Here is a 21,590-nt window from a genome sequence, read left to right as displayed (position 1 = left end):
AACCGTTCTTTAGTTTGCCTTTTTTTTCGAAACTGATTGTTGCAGTGCATGTTTTTACCTCATTTAAAGACATGGTGCCAAGGTGTGAACTCAGAGAGGTGTCAGATAACGATAACAGTAGTTACACTGCCTTGTCTTAGGTCACTGGGTAACACGTGTGTCTGCGGGGTTATTTGCTACAGCTGTTGGATTCCAGGTCACTTCCCGCGGGACTGTCGTGAGCTGACAGTTATCTCTCTAACAGCTTTCCTAGACGCCACCAATTGTCCGATTGGAGATCTCCACTCTGTGAACTCCTTACCGTGTCTATGGCATGGGTTTGCTGGCAAGCTATCACATACAAGGACAGAGCGTCAAGGATCTCTTAAAGTGTTCTACTTCACGCGTTTATCAAGTGGTTTTAGTGACCAGACTTGAAATATTCCTCTTCCCAGGGCAGACAATCTCACGTGATTCTACTGGGAAAGCGTTTACCCTTATTCTTCCAGTTTTCGGGGCACCGTTTAGCCAATATATTTGTAACAGTCACATAAATGGCCAGTTTGCCGTTTCATGGTTAGTCCATATATGAATAACATAAAACATGTCTATACTTGTCCAAAAAAAGACAAATGAGAGAAACGTGATTTTTCCCTTTGCATTGCTAATATCTGTCCTTAAAATTTTAAGAATTACATTATTTGCTATGCACTCTAGCGTCACTTTTTTCAGCATCACTTCCTTCTAATCACGACGATATCCCTTTTCGGTCGGTCTCAGATTTAATACATTCGAACAGAATATTAATCCTTGCACCGTTGAAAACTGTTGACTACCTCTCTTTAACTGCATATATCCGCCCTAATTTCTTACTTTACATTCTCTCTTAGTTCTTTGTGATTTGTGTTCAACGCAGTTTTGAAAAGCGGTCTTGCGATTCATTCAGAATGTCCATTTCGGTTGACGCCAAAATCCAGAAACGACGTAAATATAGTGCCGTAGTACTGGAGGATCACGCACTTCAGTCATGCATGTACCAGACACCAGCACCGAGCCAATCAAAACTTGGCTTGCACCAATTCAAGCCACAGGTTTTTGGTAACCAAGAGTCTGTTTAATTACGAGTTTTATAAAGCAGAAGGGAAGACTGTGAGAACTCGTATCTGTCAAAATTGTCCCTTCATGTTTCAAGTTTGGCAGAATTTTATCATTTCTTATGTTTTCTTATTCCTGAAATGTATTAAAGGTTCTTCAATTAGGAAACTCCCTAGATATTTAAAGAAAGAGAAATCATAGTGACCCAGTGTAATCTAAATGTTTCTATTTTGTTCGTTTTCATATGTCGTCTGTTTTATCCCTTTTTAACGCAACAGCATCTGTCTACCCACACAAAACAATGAATTCGTCCTGGGTCAAACGCTCATCTGCACGGGACATCTTAAAAGGAACACTGTGTCAGCCAAAATTGCAGGTGTCGGTGAAATAAAAAAAGGAAATAAAATGAAATCTCAATGACTGTAGTCTTCGTTGAGAATCACGTAATCGGTCTCAAAACTTATTTGTACCACGTCTGATGTTTTGACTAAAATACTTTGATAGGTCAAACATCATTTACTCTAAATGACATTGGCTAAGGCCATAAGATAAAAGAAATTGTACATTGTAATGCCCGTCTGTATATACAGCTTGACTATTGTCTTCTTTTATTTTCAGAAATTTGTTTACAAAAACTGTCATCTGCGAAAAGGAATTCCCTGTGTCTAATATTGTTTTAACAAAACGCAAGATATAAATAAAAAATAAGTTCTTAAAACATTTAAGAATCAGAACGGGAATGCATTATCTATCATGTATAGAACCGTTTATCTTTTGTCACAGCCAAACTTGCTGAAGAGTTTCGTGACAAACACTTGGGGTGCGTTTAACAAAGCTTTAAAACAAAATGCAAAGATATATTTAAGTAAAAACAGAAAGTCTTAACACTTATGAAGAAGTGAATACAAAACCGTTTTTTATCTTTCGTCATAATCGAGTTCTCTGAAGAATCTTGTGATTAGCGCTATGGGCGCAACACTGCGCTGAGCGCCTTTGATATGCTTGGAAACGTCTTCACCACATGTGCAATGTAATGACGATACCCCAGGATCAATACCGTCATATCTTTAGAAAATCCGCACCTGACATGTAATTAATTCACATAAATGCAAAACACTGCATACACATATGTACATTCACACTCCAAAACCTGATCACCATTTAAAATTCTAAAACAAGCTACACCACAAACATTATTTAGATTAAAAAAAGACATAAAACTTTATACTTAAAATACTTAACGGTTATCTGTTCTTTAAAATGAGACTCTTACAAAATCTTTCTAAAAATTTAACAACAACAACTTGGTCCTTGACAATACTTAAATACGTTTCGTTTACTAACACAACAGCAAAATCTCAGAATAACAACCGCAATATTTTCCTTCGATATGAGACGTATAAATATTTGTTTCCATATATATACATAGAAAACAGTCTTCCACAGCTCTAATATCTCATTTTAATAATCACACCCTTCATAAAGAAAAGATTTCAATGGCTACTTAGCCCATGGGAAATTCATAAAACTCCTTCAGCAAAGGATAAAAATCTCACAATAACAACCGCAATATTTTCCTTCGATATGAGACGTATAAATATTTGTTTCCATGTATATACATAGAAAACAGTCTTCCACAGCTCTAGTATCTCATTTTAATAATCACACCCTTCATAAAGAAAAGATTTCAATAGCTACTTAGCCGATGGGAAACTCATAAAACTTCCCCGCTGTATCAAGACGGTCCAAAGTTGTGAACTCATTTGTTCTTTGTGGTCATAAAACATATATGAAGTACACACGCACTGCAGCGTCACAGAAGAAAAGGGAGCGTTCTACTGTCATTTGGATGGCCAGCGTAGCTTTTCGTCGAGTGTCCCATTTAATGCATCTTCCTCCACTTACAAAATTGAGTTTGATGCAAGGGTGGAGCAAACTGCTTTGTCTAGAGCACATGAAAACCCCCGACCATTGGTAAATTACTGGCGAACTTTCCCTACCTGTCACATCAAATCTCAATGAAATCTTTATGTTAATGTAAACAATAACATCTGACTTTGTTATGATATCTGAATAACGGACACCAGCCGCGAACCCCCTGAAAAAACGAGGTAACATGTTAGACTTCCAGGTTCGTGCAGAAGTTTTATCACGTAGGCCTACATGTAAATATATATCTGGTATTACTATACCTCACAGATTGATTTTTGGTTTTCAATGGTCAATACACAGTCTCGTAATATTCCGTAAACATGATGTACAGTGCTCAATCAAGGTAACGTCTCGCTCATAAAGTAATATTCCATGCTCAAGACCTTTCTTTATCATCCAACCATGAATTGCATTTATTGTGTACTGCAGTTATCCCCCTTGGTGTGCTCTAACGTTTGCTTGCTAGTAAACTAAACAACCAAGACGATGGTTTAGCATCGACTGACAGATGGAATGCCAACTGAGCAGGTACTCTGTTTTATTATTATTATTATTATTAGTAGTAGTATTATAGAACATATAGTGCATGCTTTTGGATCGGCTATCACGAACTGTCAGCTCTCGACAAGTGATGTTCAACTTGTGTTCCGCTCTCGTTCAACATCAATTCTCTCGAGCTGGTAATTTCTGATTTCCCATCGCGAAGCATGCACTATTTGTCCATATAGTATGCCATGGTGTCCACTGAACCACTGTTTAGGCGTACACAGCCAGCCAGTCACGTAGTACGGACACATTCACAAGCGTTGCAACATCGAAGTTCACACTGTTCCACAAGTCGTAACAACTCCACAAATTCGCGAACTGGGGAAATTTAATTCCGGATATTCTCATCGGACTTGTGGCATTCAACAGATATCATGATATCAATGTGGCTAACGCATTAAACTAGTCTGTCCACATGTATTATCTTTTGTCATGTTTGTTGAGTCAAAAAGAAAAATCTCACAATGTCAGTGTGTTCGCACCTCTACCAAGAAAGCAAGGGGAAACATTACTCAGCTGTGGCCGCCATACCGCCATCTGGACGTTGTATAAGGGAAGATAACTCTGTGATACACTCCATCACTCTGTGCTACTGGATACACAAGCGCATTTATTTTCATTACTATTTATATGGTAAATTTGTCAACTTCAACCTCAAAAATATAAACCGCCTAACTGTCGCGCGGTACAATGCCATACCATCAAATGCAGCTTCAACTTTTCTCTACAACATATCAAAAAAAGTCACACCACGTTGTTACCTTGGTAACCTCAAGAGGGGTGGAAATAACACTGGCAAAGAAGTTTTCAGTTCTAATCAAAACAGACAAAATTCTGATATATTTTAATTAGATGCAAACTAATACAGTAGAAATTTATAGTGTATCAACAACCGAAACTGTATGTGTGGCAGTATTACCCAATCAGTGCTCCTTCAGTCTTCAATTCGGAGGCAAATCTTGCACCATATTACCTGAATTGCACACGTATAACCCTTAGCCCACTGAGTTATCCTTCTCTTGTACAACATTCTGATGGCGGCATGCATATCTTGATCATGGGCCATTTCTGCGGATTGTTTCCAAATGAAAGAACACATTTTCATCTGCACCAGTCAAAATTCTGGACATACAAAATCACCAACAATCAACAATATATCCAGTCAACCACATCACAGCAACTGTCAGTGAAAAATTTTCACAGTGTTTTTCCAACCTTATCATACAGGCAATTTTGATACAATCACATGTAAATCATAAGAATAATTTTCACCACTAATAAATTATATTCATGTTCCCTGGATACCTGTTAATACAAACAAGGAGCTAAAAAGCTCTGAGCACTAAGATCGTCATCTCTTCAATTTTGAGCCTTCAGTGTCTTCTCCACTACCTTGATCGCATTATTTACTCGTACACTCAGTCTGTTCTCAAAATCATAATCCTTCAGGTTATCCTGTGAACAAAGACAACAGGATTTTGTAAACTAGTAAAGAAGTATTATAAAATTCTTCTAATTTTTGGGGCATCTGGGCCCAGTTTCACGAAGCGTCAACATAACATTTTTTAACGTACATTTGTTGTACAAAATATTGTACATCACTAATCTGTCCCACTGTCCTATATGTGTGATTATCATACATGTACTACATCTTTGTGAAACTGGGCCCATGTGCGCTCTTTTTAACCAGTATAATATATATCTAATTGTAGAAGGGATATTTAGTTGTTTTTTTTCACATGGTTAGTCCATCTAACCTGGAACTATGTATATTATAGTCCCAGATGTACCTTTACTTTTCATAAAGACTGGGAAAAAAAATGAAACTCAGCACAATTATAATCTGTCCTCAAAATAAGAAGAATTAGGGTACACTGACAAGCTAACTGACATCTTGTGAACATAAGCCAATTTAAACCATGTCAGGTATCCTACAAAACTATGCCATTTGTTCACGAATTACATATGGTATGCCTCTTGAGGCTATGAAAGGGGTCTGGTAGGTGATACTGGCTGTACCTGGGGAGGTCTTCCAGCAACTTGCGGATGGTCGTGGGTTTTTTACCATAATGCTGGTCGCTGTCGTATAAGTGAAATATTCTTGAATACAGCATAAAACACCAATCAAATAAATAAATAAATGGTAGGTGACACATTTCTGACAAATGTCTTGATTATTGTTCTCAGATTATTGTTGTAAATTAATATTACACAAGATCCATAACATCATAATCAATGAGTTGCAGATGTATGTTATTTAAACTAAAACTACAATTTATTTATTTCACTGATGGTTTCGTCAAACTCATCCAATTTCTGTTTGGAACTCCTAAAAATGTCCATTTTAAGCTAACAACCATGACGGCAGTGATACCATACATCACCTCTCGTATGTTTTTGAGGCCTAATTGCTCAGGATGCTGGATGTAACTTGTTTTTGAGGCCTAATTGCTCAGGATGCTGGATGTAACTTGTTTTTGAGGCCTAATTGCTCAGGATGCTGGATGTAACTTGTTTTTGAGGCCTAATTGCTCAGGATGCTGGGTGTAACTTGTTTTTGAGGCCTAATTGCTCAGGATGCTGGATGTAACTTGTTTTTGAGGCCTAATTGCTCAGGATGCTGGATGTAACTTGTTTTTGAGGCCTAATTGCTCAGGAGGCTGGATGTAACTTGGCATAAGTATCTGTACATGTACGGGGGCCTCCGTGGGTCAGTTGGTTAGCGCGCTAGCGAAGCGTAATGACCCAGTAACCTCTCACCAATGCGGTCGCTGTGAGCCCAGCTAATGCTGGCTTCTGCTCCGGCCGTAAGTGGAAAGGTCTGCCACCAACCTGTGGATGGTCGTGGGTTTCCGCCAGGTACTGCCCGGTTTCCATCCACCATAATGCTGGACACCGTCGTATAAGTGAAATATTCTTGAGTTCGGTGTAAAACACCAATCAAACAAATAAATACATGTAGTCCTGGCTGCTCAGTATGGCCCACCAATACATGTACAAACCCAGCTAGTACCACATGCTACATGTGTAATCAAGTTAAGACACCGAAGAGAAGAAAATGGGTGAGTTTTCATCATACTACAGTACATTTGCTATCAGGTTTTTTTTTTCACGTTTTCTGTCTTTTCCTTTCAAGCATAAATTTGTAACATATTTGGATGGCCACATTAAAACATACTCACTCTAATTTTGATCAGCAATGTCTTGGATTTTGGTAGAGTCTGAAAGACATAAATATATAAGAAATGATGGGAAAAAAAAAGAACATAGTAGCCTTCAGGACCATTTATAATTTGCTGAAAAGATGTGATGCACGTGTATTCTGAAAGACATAAATATATAAGAAATGATGGAAAAAAAAAAGAACATAGTAGCCTTAAGGACCATTTATAATTTGCTGAAAAGATGTGAAGCACGTGTATTCTGAAAGACATAAATATATAAGAAATGATGAAAAAAAAAACACAGCCCTAAAACATATGACGGAGATGAGATTTAGACGAAATTGCAATCCGTGGGGGTCCAGCTTATCCTTGCGTCTGTCATTCACAACATGGGTGTTGTATTGTCAGTTGTTCTGTCAAGGGTCATTGCGGATTTCGTAGACATGGTTATGTGGTTGGGGATTTTGTACCGAGATTGGGCACTTTTAAGCTGGTTGGGGATTGATGATTTTACAGAGTGATTGGGGATTTTGTAGGATTGTTAGGGATTTTGTAAGGTGGTCAGGCATTTTTAGGATGGTCAGGTATTTATAGGGTGGTTTGGCATTTTATAGAGTGGTTGGGGATTTTGTAGGACTGTTAGGGATTTTGTAAGGTGGTCAGGCATTTTTAGGATGGTCAGGTATTTATAGGGTGGTTTGGCATTTTGTAGAGCGGTTGGGGATTTTGTAGGGTGGTTGGGGATTTTGTAAGGTGGTTGATGATTCTGAGGGGAAGCTGTGGCAAGTTGCACAATTGTGTAAGGAACAGAGATGCAAAAAAGCTGATTAGACAGAAATGCATAACATTTATGTACAAGCAACAGTTACGTTGCGCGGAACAGGTATTGTGCAAACTGTTTACTGCAAAATTTGCCAGTTTCAAAGCTTTCTGTTCGTAGCTGTAAAGTGTTCTTGTAAAAAAACTAGATGAGGTGCTAGATGGACACCCATTTCCTCCATCCCCCTTTCCAAACACCACACAGTCTTTGAAGCCTACAGCCTTTGTGACATCCCTGTGTGTGGACAATTCAGACCATAGGTGTGCAAGTACTTTGCATACATTAATACCGTTGTACATGTATGTCAGTTCTGTTACATACACCACTCAACACGCGAAGCGAGTCTATTACCCAGACTGAGATTTGAGCCCCTATCCAGCCTTACCTGAGGTGATTTCAGGTAGATTGTAGCCAACTCAAACATAGCGAAAGCAGCCACATGTAGGTCATCCTTCATACCCTGGTGGCGCGCTATGGCTTCTTCCAAACACTGCAGACAAACACATACCACCATGACTGACACACAATTGATAGCTGGATATACTTCATGTATGATAGTAAATGACCCAAAACTTTGCTCATGCAAACTGTACGTTTCACCTGTTTCTGGGAGTTCCTGTTGATCTGTTGAGAGTTAGATTATAATCATATTGGCAAAAAGAGTTAGCTCCAAAACAATATTTCATGACCTCCACTGGCTTAAAAACATGCACTTACAGAGCCTGTAAAGACACAATCAGTGCATGTACCGTAAATGACCTAAAATTTCGCCCATGCCTTCAAACAAGTTGCATATTTTCTACTCGCCTTAGACAAGTTAGAAAGATATTTCAAGATCTGTGTAGAAGGTATGTGTACATGTAAATGTACATTGAAATCATATTTGATAAATGTCAGATTTAGCTGTAAAAATAATATTTCATAACATTTATGTGCACCATTTTAGCAGTAATGTTTTTCGGTGTGTTTTCTGCAAAAGTGATCTATGTTAACACAAGTCCATCTGATATCCCACATATCTGACTATATTTATTTATTTATTTATTTCACTGATGTTTTACATCAAACTCAAGAATATTTCACTTATACGACAGCGGCCAGCATTATGGGGAAAGGGAACCGGGCAGAGCCCGGGGAAATCCACGACCATCCGCAGGTTGGTGGCAGACCTTCCCACGCACAGCCGGTACTAACAGCAACTGCACTTGTGCCAGGTTCCTTGGTCACTGTAAGCGCTGACATTCTAAACACCTAGGCTGGGATGGGAGGAAAACCACGACCAACTGCAGGTTGGTGGCAGACCTTCCCACGCACATCCGCCACTGACAGTAACTGCACTTGTGCCAGGTTCCTTGGTCACTGTGCAACGTTGACATTCTAAACACCTCGGCTGCGGAGGCCCCCTCACATCTCACAATATACATCTATTTGTTGCATAATTACTAATTTATATTTACAAGAATTTCACACCATAAAACTTTATATGGTTTGAATCATACAATGAACTTTAAGCTTTAATACATCAGAAAACATCATCAATATAGGGCAAGCCTTTCTACCATCAACACATGTTCAAAATTTTGTAACTGAATGCCAAATCTGAACACGACTGCAAGAAAAAATGCACCAGCCTTGAAAAGAAATGATGAATCTTGAACAGCAGATAATTGTCATAGCAACAAACCCCTCCACAGGCAAGCCATCTGAGATTCAAATCGAGGGAGTGTACTTACTGTAGTGGCCAGTTCCTCATCTTGAAGCTCTCGGTACAAAGCGCCCTCTATTAGACACTTCAGATGAAGTACGCCCCTCTCTGTTTGACTCTCGCATACTGAGGACAGACAAAATCACAACATTCACACACCGATGTAGACATCCACCGGTCTACAGGAGGTATGCTAGTTAGAAATTTGGAAACTTTGGTCATTTTAAAAATTTAATAACAATTTCCGTGACGTAATGGGCATCTGTTAGGATTTTTGTAGTTCTGGCTTATGGGAGTCATCACAAGAGTTGGATTCCTGTCAAAAGGTAAAGCGCTGATTGATTTGTTCATGTATTTATTTATTTATATATCTTACTGGTGTTTTACTCTGTACTCAAGAATACTTGAGCATATTTGTTCATGTATTTATTTATTTATGTATCTTATTGGTGTTTTACTCTGTACTCAAGAATACTTGAGTATATTTGTTCATGTATTTATTTATTTATGTATCTTATTGGTGTTTTACTCTGTACTCAAGAATACTTGGCCAGCACTGTGGTGAGAGGAAACTGGGGTAGAGCCCATGGGAAACCCACTACCATCTGCAGGTTGCTCGCAGATCTTCCCACACACGGCCGGAGAGGAAGCCAGCATGAGTTGCGCTGGTGTGCTAACACTCTCGGCCACAAAAGCCCTGACTGACTTGTTGAAATATTGTCAAAGCGAATAGAGGCCTGGTACATGTAGGCTTATACTGTGCATGCATCAAAACTGTCATATCTTTCCTGTGCATGCAGACATGTCTGAGATATGCTTATAATGATCTGTTAAAACACCTACCTTTTAACAACCCCCTCAATTCCTCTTCTGTACACGTGGGGAAAGCATTCCAGAGAAACAGCAGTTCAACAGTCAACAGCTGCATGCATTCAGCACTGGGAACGGTCTTCCCCAGCTTCTCAGACTAACCGGAAATAATAAAGAAATTTCCTACCAGCTCAAATTCCCATGCAGGTATACATTTTCAGTTACAATGCGGTGAAAATATTTTTTTCACATCAATCAATCCAAGTAGTTCCTTATTTACTTACCTGAGTGAAGATTCACCTTCACCAACACTATGGTTTTAAGGAAAAGCAAAAAGAATACGCCAAAAATGAGAATTTTTTTCTCTCCATTTTTGAGGCATATTTTATATTTCTTAATATACTTATGTATATTTTCCATCAGTGGCAGGGAATATTCGGAAATGACGTCATCGAAGAACAAATAGTGAACGCGGTACCAGCTTACCACCCCTGCAAAGCTGATTTGACAGTAATTTGACAGCTGAGGTTTAAAGCCATTTTCAAACTTCAGTAAGAAAGCAAAAGCCTTTTTGTACTTCAATACGTTAAGGCACAGCCTATTCTCCACACGAAGAAGTAAAAACCCAGAATTTCATACATCCTTTGAAGACAAACCTGAGAAGTCTGTTTATCAACACTAAGGGGAAACAACTCTAACTAAACATCTCCAAAACTCTATATTCTCTATCAGGTCCAAAAATATGTGCTTTAGAGAATGACTGATTTATGTTAGAAATGACCGTGTGGAATTGGCGGCAGTAACTTACCCTGCGGGCGACAAATGCCTCAATCTGATTATTCTTCCTCTTCACCAGGGAGGGGACGACTTTGAATCTCTCCCTAGCGCCTGCTGTGTCTCCTAAGGCCCCTGCACAGACTAAAGAAAGAGAGAGAGAGAGAGAGTCACAAGTCAGCTTTATGTTATATTAGATATAGGTATATTATGTGCTACATTATACAAAGTATGTCAGGTTTTGTCAGTTTTTATCAGCAGGAGATGTAAGGATTCTGATGTGGCTTATCTTCGAAAGAAAAAAATACCACACTGCTTATACTTACTAGCAAGAAGGTACTCGTAGTAACACTTGGACCATTTGGATTCTTCACTTAGCCTAAAACACAAGATTAAAAATAACAATCTGGAGAATTTATTAGATTTATTTATTTGCTATATGTCACAATCAATAATGTTTAACCAGTACAATATAGTAATCATTTTTGTGGGTGGAGGAAACTGGAGTAACACCCCTGAGCTTTGGCAAGTAGCAAGTTACAAAACTTTTGCACACATGGGGCACACACCACATAAATGGACAGAAGACTGATTGCGTGCTTGGGGTTTAACGTCGTACTAAACAATTTTTCAGTCATATGACGACGAAGAAATCCTTAGAGTGCATGTAATGCGCTATCTTGTTGCAGGATGGATTTCCACCGCTCATTTATCTAGTGCTGCTTCATCGAGACGCCTTGCCGAAGGCAAGTAAGCTGCTCTGCCCAAGCCATTATACTGATACGGGTCAACCAGTCGTTGCAGTATCCCCTTCCTGCTGAGGGCCAAGTGAGGACGTTACAACTTCCTCTTTTAAAGTCTTAGGTGTGACTCGACTCAGGATTGGCCATGGGATCTACAGCTCCTGGAGCGGACAAAATGGACAGAAAGTGGCCTCCAACTAAAGCACCAAGCATGAATGTGTAAATGGCTCCACAAATGCAAATGGGAAATCTACAAATTCTCCTACACATGACTGGACTGAATCTGCACCTCTTGCGGCTCATGGAAATGAGAGATGCACTGGCAAACAAAGCTACCTGTTAATGCAGACTTATGTTAAATGCTGACTGCTACTCTTGATAAAGGTATAAACGAAGTCAACATAAAGATCTTAATCAGAAACTATCCAAACATTAAAAAAGGTGTCCTTTACTAGAACATACCTGAGGAAACATTTCAGGGATTCGTGCCATTGTAAGCGAAGTAGATGACACCAGCCTAAAAGAGTGAAAGACAATTATCAAGACAAAACAACACTTGAGTTATTTTCGGCGAGGCAACAATCAATAATCACAGAATTTGCATAAGGTATACATGGACAGAGATGGTTTTCAAAATTGAAAAAAAATTAAACAGCACATAAAATTAATCATATCTAGATAAATATATGGATGAGACATTTCATATAAAAATCAATACCCCTCACTCTACTGTTGCAGAAATGTGGGATAATAAAATCAAACAAAGACTTTTCCCCTGATCTCTACATGTAATTAACAATTACTGTAAATTCTTCAACCTTTTCAAAACTAAAGCTCTGTTTCCAGTGGAATGTATGCACAAAATTATTATGAAAATGACCCTAAAAATTACTTGTTTATGTCATTAAAACTGAAAGCTTCATTAAACTGTGCAAAATGATTTCTCAGAATGTTTCAGAATATTAGTTGCAGAGGCAGTTAACAAAAGCTGACGAATTAGGGCAACCCTATGACATAATGGTGTAAAAAAGTGAAAGCCAGACAGGAACATCCAACAGGAAACAATGCTCAGTTAAGGCAAGAAAGGGGTGGGTGTGGGGTGGGGTGGGTTTGTGGGGTGGGGGTGGGTTAGAGTATGGGATAATTCAGTGGTATAATTCAATGGACTATGTCAATGAGTTATCCTCCAGATGGCGCTATGCCCATCTTGGTCAAGGGCCACAACTGAGGCAAACAACAATTGGATTATTTCCCTGTTGTCTACATTTGTACAGTGATAATGCTACACATAAATGAGCCCGAAAGTGCACTGGAGATTTGTAAAACTTACCTATTTCATAGAGACACATTAGCTGTAATTCTCTCTGGTCAGCCGCTAGGGCCAGTGCAGTGTTGTAGGTCATTAGGGAGGCCTCCGTCTCCCTCTGAAAACATGGCATGGCTTCAATTTAAACAGCAGCACAACAATGAACAAATGAAATGTTTTACGAGAAAAATACTTAAACAAGGAAGCAGTGAATGGTTTTGAAGTGGCAATGAGAGCATCTAAATAAAAACACGAACATGTTCAAAACATGTCAAAATAACTAACAATTTAGTTAAAACTTGAAAACCGTAATAGTTTAAAAGTTTAAAATGTTAAAATTTTTAATGCTAGTAATATTTTTCGAATCACACGTGTAAATTAGCATTTCTGAAAATATATTCTGTGGATGAGCACAGAGGATCTAAACTTTTGGCCATGAGGAATGGGTTCAATCCTGGGATTGGACAAAGAATTTCTGGACTTCCTGGTTCATAATGGAAGTTGGGCCTTGATGATAATATGATGTTGACAGTGCTTGTGGGACCATCTTATACAGTCTTCGTACATTCGATGATGGTTTCGGGTTGCCTGATTTCCTCCCACCATAACGCTGGCTGCCGTCGTATAAGTGAAATATTCTTGAGTACGGCGAAAACACCAATCAAATAAATAAATAAATACCTTACTTGAATACCACTCGTCTTCTACCAATGTAGCAGGCAAATATATGCATGCCAGCATAATCATATGTTTGAAAGTCAATAAGTTACATGTACATGTCTAAAGTCAGTAGTTTAACTGAGGCGCTCAAATTTCCTCTGTTCATAAAACTGATTGCACTCATTATTCTTCAGTACAGCATTGAACCTCAAGTTAATAAACAGATAAACGTACCTTCATTCGCTGAACCCTGCCTCTAAAGAATAAAAAGAGAGAGGAATTGTTGAAGTCCTTCTGTTTGGCGTCGAGGACAGCCTCAGCATCAGGCACACCTGTGTGGTGAACAAGAACACCACTTGTTACAACAAAGTTTGACACCAACCTCTTGGCAAAGGAATACAACATCCCTAGACCTTATTATAACATATTTTGACACACACAAATCTAGCCAAATGAGCAGAACATTCCTCATAAGCTCGTCGTTCAGGCTTCGATGTCACGCAAAAATACATTTTATGATCTATAAATATGACATACATGCTTGTGGTCCTGCACAATAGGAGTCTTGACACAGATCCGTATCTTCATGTCTTTCACTCACGGCCGAAAAATACCTACCTCTCAACAACAACGGCATGCACCCAGGATATTGCCCAAACCATCAAAAATTTTGTACTTGGGTAAAGCAAAATAGCCACCGTATCAACCCCAGATGGCTTTTCCTTCCGTGCTGATATCTCGAGTTGATGTTTTGAAGCTATCAAATGTGCGATTTGTTCCTGATCACAAATTACATCCGGGCATGTGCATTTTCCTGCCATTTTCAGGAAGCATCAATTTACACGTCAACATTCTCTGTTTCATATTATAAATTTACGGGTAAAGCTTTTCAGATATTAAACAATTGTAAAATAAAGACTTTGAGCTATTCCACTTCACCCACTGCCATGCTGGTTTCGGGACTGATGCTGCAACTTGATGCTCCCTATAATGTTGTGGGCGGGGACACGACAGAAGCAGAGTGCTATCAGGTACAACTCACAGATTTGGCTGTTTCAAAACATTGGCTTGAAACAGCAGCGGTTTGCTGCGACGGGAGAAATGGATGCCTTGGCTATTTGGCTTTATCTCAGTACTAAATTTATGGAGATTTGAATAATATCTGTGGTGTACGTTGTTGTTGTTCAGTGGTAGTTATTTTACGCCCAAGAATAATAACATGGATATATGACTCAGTGTCCTGTCAGAACTAAAACACAGAGTGAGGAAACATGTAGGTAACATTTCTGTACACAGCAAAGCTGTGACCTCTGGCTGGTTAATTTAAAAACCATGCAATACTGTTCAAAATGGTCAAAACACTGTGCCAGCTGTCCTGTACCATTTGGCAATTTCATTTCAGTACTGCATAGTACGTGGGGTTTTTATTGCAAACAGCCGTCATGAGTACATGCACTCTGTTGAAGCCTGATGGTACTGTGTGGCAACTGCTTAGAACTGTGCAATTTTCAGACATGCAGCAGATACAGTAAATGCACACTAATTTACTGTTACAGTACCACAAGGTTTAAAACTTACTGTGCCAAGCAATAAACTCACGGTGTTGTACTATGGAAGTTTATCTAAGGGCCTCTAGGTCACCACCAAGCCCTCTTTTCTCCTTCACACACCTCATCCACACAAAACCATGCAGTACTCACCCGCAGCTGCATTTGTACCATCCAGGGCAAAGAAGGGACGTAATATTGTGTGATACCACAGGACTCCCAGCATCGCCAATGGAGCTCTCATATCACGGCTGTTACTGGTGTAATGAAGGGCAGATAACCCAGCTTCTCTATCCCCTTCAAAGCCCAAAAATTCAATGATCTTAAGAATCTTGGGCGGCACCAGGGATATCGAGAGCTGCAGAGTTCCGTAGCCGAAACTGACAGCGGCCAAAAGCTGTGATAACAGGTCTTCGGTGAGTTCGTTCTCATTGCCGTCTGTTGCTGCACTTTTGGTGAGATCAGCTCGTCCCGGTATCTTGGAATCTGAGAGTTTCTGCTGGAGCTGTACCACAGTTTTGTGAACCCTGTCGTAGATTTTGTACGCTTTGCGCAGCAGCCAGCCTCCCTTGACGTAGCTGGGAATGTCCTGGTTTAAGAAGGTGAGGATGGACTGATAGAGAATTGTGTCTGCTATGATGACATCTCGCTGTAGTTTGTCCTCCAGGTTGAGCTGTGATTGGGTCTGCAAATTAAAATAATGGAAAAGGACTTAGCAAGAAGTCAAGGGCTATGAATAACCCAAAGCAGCTTGCTGGTTAGAAAGTCTAACTTCTGATAAATAAAATAGTCCAAAATACATATTTTTACAGGTTTGTTCAGTTGAAATAATAGTATGACAAAACTGACTTTTTGCCTATAATTTATCTTTTGATCATACCCTATCTCCAAAATTCCACCAAATAAACAAATAAGAAACAAATAAGGACTAACAAAGTTTGGAAAAAAATTTTGACAAAATATAAAAAGAGCCTTCTAAATGAAAGATTATGAATTTACTAGATGTACAATGCACATCATCATACAAGCATATTTACAGTATTTTTCTTGCGACTCAGCTTTCGTTTAAACGAACTGACAAATCCGTTGTTTGTTTCGCATCGTTTCTCTGTTTCCTGAAGAGCTTTCATGGCAACAGACAGCCTCTCGTCCTCAAATGACATGAGGCCTTCCTGAGAACAAAAATACAATACATGTAAAAAAAAATAAAAATAATAATTAAAAATTTAAACAATACATGTGAGAATAGCCCAAGGCCATAAAGATGAACCAAAGCCTTCTACCATGCTTGGCAAACATCTTTGCCTTACAAACGTAGTGGTCATAAAATTGTGGTTGATGCGTGGTACAGAATCAAAACTGCTTCAGTTCACGCAATAAATCCTCAGGAAATGGCAATTTGTTTTCACATGACGTATTTACATAATTTCCATCACATCACAACAGTTTCTTCTTGTAACAGGCCCGGACCAAATGCCGATATCTACAGTGCTGCCCCAGTCACATATTACACTGATAATGAGCTGACAAATACTAAGTACATTCCTCTTAAAGGACACATGAAACGCTTTAGTTTTATTTCTTTATGTGCAGTTCAGGATGTGTAATAAGATATAATAGTAAAAAAAAATGTCAGCCTTCTTTTTGGGGCATAAAAACTGTTTCAAAGTTCAGTATTCTTAAACGAGAAGAAAACTTTACAAAATGACACTAGAGGCTGAAAAGAGCACATTTTTTCTATCTGGTGACGCCTGTTGCATAAGTTTGCAATTTTTCCTCACCATACAAAAAAGGCTGCAAATGGCAAAGCTGACATAAATCGCTGTCCATCGCGTCCTCATCTTTAGCACCCTGTAATTTATGCTGGGGGTGTGTTGCCTCTCAGCCAATGAGAGTCGTTAAAACTGCCGGCTTGTTTGTGTAAACCCGGAACCTATGTCCAACATTCTGGTTTCTCAATCGTCAAGTGGAAAACGAACTGTACTGTTTGCTACCTTCTGGGAAGAAGAGTTCTACAGGAAACGTACGAACTGCACTTCGGCGGTTTCCGACGGAAATTCTCTTCCTAATACAGAAGATTTCAGGACTAGTTCTTAGGCAAAATGGAGTCGCCCACAGCGGATTTTGGCACTGACTTTATTTACAGTTTATCAACTTGAGGTACATATTAGAATTTTTCATGGCATGCACCTGCGAGAAAATGCATACTCTTTTCATTGGTATTTGTTTGATATTGAAGTTTTCTTCCAAGCAAGATAAACGATGACATAATTTCCAAAAGAAATTGGATCATTCACGGAAAACATGCATAAAACAGAGGTAATTAACAGGTATAAAAAATACTCCAAAAATGAAAATGAAAAAAAAAATTTTGGGAGCCTAATTTTTTTCATTTGGCTAAGAAAAACAATCTGTGTTTTAGAGATCCATTTCATATAACCTATTTATATGCCGAGTTCAAAGCGCGATACATGTAGTGACAAAATTACCTGATTGGTTAAATTCTTAATGCCTTACACAAGCTCATTTAGCTTTAATCCCGCCAGAATGTTATATTATCCAATTCATATTTACTATATATGTAAATGAAACTGGTGAAGAAAAAAGCGAAAGTGAAAAAAAGTTGTTAATTACACAACAATGCCCAAGTTTTATCTTCCTGCAACCTGCGAACAGTGATGGATTTCCCCTCTCTGCCCGGTTTCTTCCCACCATCATGCTAGAAGCCGTCGCATATATAGTGAAATATTGAGTACGACATAAAACACCAATACTAATAAATCATAAAGTTTAAGAGTACTTGGTGTATTAAACCACCTTAGGAACATGGGAACCCCATGAGGCAGAACCAGCCATGGGTGGGGGGGGGGGGGGGTTATTTCAGTCCACTACACCATTGTGTCATTTATCATAAATCAGTGTCAAACCAAAATTGCCTATTTTTCCTACCGATACAGGAAGCTCTGAAACTGAAACCATAAATGTGATCTACTCCATGATGTGCTTAACGAAGAATTTCAAAGACTATTATAAGACTATTATAACTATTAGACAATAGGCACTGATCTGCTACTGGGAACCATACTGGAGCAAATTCTGCTATACCAGCCTATGTTCACATGAAACCAATGTGGCTGTAAACCATTGTTCTTTTAGGAGGTGGGGAAATTGACATAATAATTATAAAATAATTTTTTTATATTTTATGTAACTATTATCTCTTACCATAAAGGCAACAAAACTTGACCCCATGTGCATAAGAGGGCTGCCATTCCTGTAAAAAAAAATCAAGCAAAACAGTTGATATGCTGTAATTTATACATAATCATAGTTGGGAAGGGACTTATAATTCAGGGCTTGAAAATATATTTTCCTGCTTGTTGTTCCAAAACTGACTCAAAAACAAGTGTCTGTCCTGGGACTGGTTCAGTTATTACTGCGCCTGAACAAGGCAAACTGCAATCGCCTGAGACAAGCCAACTGGTATTTATTCTGACATGTCTGAGCCCCTGTGATTAGTCCTATTCACTCCAAGGTACAGACAAAATTGATTCTGCTTCCATATCAAACAAGATTGAATGGCAAATTCTGTTTATATGCAAGCTAACTTGTGAAACAACCAGAGCACACATTTCATTTCATAAGATTATGAGAATGGGATTTTTCTTATCTGTAAGTACTCAAATACAAAGTACAGTACAGCCGCATTCCGGCCAAATATCCCACGACCATCATAGGTCCACTGTCCGCGTATGGTGGGCCCGCCATAGTCAGATTATGTTCCATTGCATGTGTCTAATGGTCGTACAATCTGATCAGGATTTGTGCATCATGTCGCCACCATGGTACCATCGTGACAAGACAATCCGAGCATCATTTTACGACATTCCGCGGCCCACGATATTATGACACTAACACAACTGGTACATGTTTATGTTCTTGCGGCCAGTCCGCTTGAAAACTCTACAACAAAGTAACTATTCAGATGTCTGCGGATTATTTAGTGCAACTAATGATGGCATCACAGCATCTTTCACTTATGTTCCAATCTGTACAAGTGTTTAAAAATCTACACTGTATTAATTATTTATTTATTTATTTATTCATTTATTTGATTTCTGTTTTACACCGTACTCAAGAATATTTCACTTACAGGAAAGCAGCCAGCAATTTATGGTAGGAGGAAACCGGGCAGTACCCAGGGGAAACCAACGACCATCTGCAGGTTGCTGAAACCCTCCCATGTAAGGCCTGATGGTCCCATGGGCGTATGGTTACGTCAGGATGGCAGTAAGGATTGGATAAGGGTCCACGTATGATGCATCTAGGGCATAGGATATAGTGCCTATGAGAGATACGAGTTCTTGGGAGGCCTGTTGCTGTGAACCGCCAGGGTTCTAACCCCAACTTCCGTTACATGCGCCAGTGCCCCAACACGAAACTCCCAGGAACGCGTATCTCTCATAGGCCCTATTCGGCTAGGCTATACTGTAATTACCAGTGACACTTGTTGATGAAGGCAACACATTTACATAAAGTAATGACAAACAAAATATCATTCAATGGGGACATGACTATAACATTCCACATTGTTTTGCATTGTAACTCTTGTGGCAAAACCACCTTAATCAGAGTTACATATTTGTCGCTATGGCAAGCGTATACTGCTGCAAGGACGTACAAGCACCATAAAAACTCACTTATGTGTTTCGAAGAGTTCTTTCGCCTCCTTGAATTTGTTGTTAAGCAATAGACTGATCCCCTGATGCGCTAGATCGGAGTCATCCAATGGAATGGAATCTGTACTACCGTGAAAACTGCCAGTCGTTGACACGCTACTTCTGTCCCCCTCTCCAACAGGAGAAGATCTTACTGCAGACTCTGCCATTGCTGATCCGACAGACTGAGAGATGACAGGACGTAAACTGACACAACCTCAGATACCCTATAAAATACAGACTAATGACTAATTTACCACAGGTCGATGGGCTTCTCGACCAGGTCTGTCAGTACGAGTAAATGAGATCACCAAAGTATGAAACGACTTCTACTTCGTTGACGATGATGTTGTTGTTGTCACGGGAACCTTCGTTTATTTCGCGGATGACCCACAATGCAACGTCTGCATGAAGCAGAGATCACATGAATATTTGCATTAAACTGTCCATAGCAGTGTGCACTTAACATACGAGCTGCCTCTGCATTTGCTTAACGGCAATGTGTCATCGATTAAGACATGACTGATTCACAAGAGACCTCCTTTCTGACACTTTGCCATGTTTTCGTTTCGCAACTAGCAGAGCACCGTAAGGAATGTATTGACACAAACCCTTGCCAACCAATTAGAAGCAATTTCAACGGAAGAGACATTGATTGTGACCGATTTACACTGGCATGTTGCACTCCATCAATGATTTAATGCTGCTAGAACAAATCTCGTTTAAAATTATTAAGACAAAAACATTTCTGAAACGATTATTGTCGAAAATTAGGTTGTGGACGGTTTGACCTTTCGATACTCGAAGGCACAGAGCTATCATTTCACCAGCTGTTACTTGTTGACGCGAAAGTTTCGGATATAACTACCGGTCTCCGGTCTTTTCAAATATACATGTATTCAACTATACACTTATCCACGATTATAAAATATATGTTGATTCTATCCATGTTCAGGTTCACACGATTTATCTATGCTTATGTATACTTTGTTTTCTGTATTATCAAATTAATATTTCCAGCACGTATATATATGTACCCTCTCCGGTCGTACTTTGCAATTAAGGTCTTGCAGCAACCTGTTGATGGTCGTGGTTTTGCTATGCCCGGTTTCCACCCAACACAATGCTGGCCACCATCGTATAAGTGAAATTTGGTGAGTACGCCGTAAAACACCAATGTTATTTCATGTACTTCTAGACATCTCGTGCTTCATATCTAATAACCACAGCACGTAACATGGTGGCAGCGGTGCTGTGAAAGAACTTTGAACTCTAAATGAAGCCTGTTTCTCTCAAAAAAAGAAGTTAGACTTCTGTGTAAAACAACAACAGCCCCCTGTCGTCTGCATTCGCGGATTCAACGTTAAGTCTCTCCTGGACTGCTGTGTGTTGTTTTCCTGTTACTCTCTCAGACCTTTGGTGAAAAGATCACTACTCGATCAGCTGTAAGACACTTATAATTCATTAACTCTCTCAAAAGGCCCCATCCTCAATAAAACAGTACAGAAGCAAGTCGTCAAACTCCTCACAGCGATGCGCCCAATCTCCCAGCCAGCATAATCTCTGCACTCAACGAACTCACAGCGAAAGATTCCCGAAACTCCTCAATATGGCTAATGTGGACTTTCATAGATCCCTGAATCCAATTCAAGGAATAAAAACCCCCACAACTCTTCAACCCAGAGACATATGTTGCTGAAAATTGGAAACTTCTTAAGCAAAAATGGGAAAATTATGCCATCACCACTCAGCTCAATAGACAAGATATGGCATACCAAGTGGCCCTTTTGC

The 21,590-nt window shown here is 39.3% G+C and overlaps 1 protein-coding gene across 1 annotated transcript; it reads right to left on the bottom strand.

Annotated features, from left to right (window-relative positions):
• Positions 1-4,553: 4,553 nt before the first annotated feature.
• LOC135463893 (tetratricopeptide repeat protein 39C-like) lies at positions 4,554-20,354 on the bottom strand. Its single transcript, XM_064741357.1, has 14 exons — positions 19,782-20,354; positions 18,307-18,355; positions 16,119-16,253; positions 15,235-15,766; positions 13,769-13,866; positions 12,899-12,992; positions 12,031-12,085; positions 11,152-11,204; positions 10,860-10,969; positions 10,085-10,208; positions 9,270-9,367; positions 7,922-8,026; positions 6,735-6,773; positions 4,554-5,007 (listed from the first exon to the last, which is right to left on the bottom strand). The coding sequence occupies exons 1-14, from the start codon at positions 19,967-19,969 to the stop codon at positions 4,912-4,914; spliced, it is 1,776 nt and encodes a 591-aa protein (XP_064597427.1). The 5' UTR covers positions 19,970-20,354; the 3' UTR covers positions 4,554-4,911.
• Positions 20,355-21,590: the final 1,236 nt, after the last annotated feature.

The sequence above is a fragment of the Liolophura sinensis genome, chromosome 3 (assembly GCF_032854445.1).
Source record: "Liolophura sinensis isolate JHLJ2023 chromosome 3, CUHK_Ljap_v2, whole genome shotgun sequence".
Lineage (NCBI taxonomy): Eukaryota > Metazoa > Mollusca > Polyplacophora > Chitonida > Chitonidae > Liolophura > Liolophura sinensis.
The sequence above is the reverse complement of the archived record's forward strand: the minus strand, read 5'-3'. Positions and strand labels throughout refer to the sequence as shown.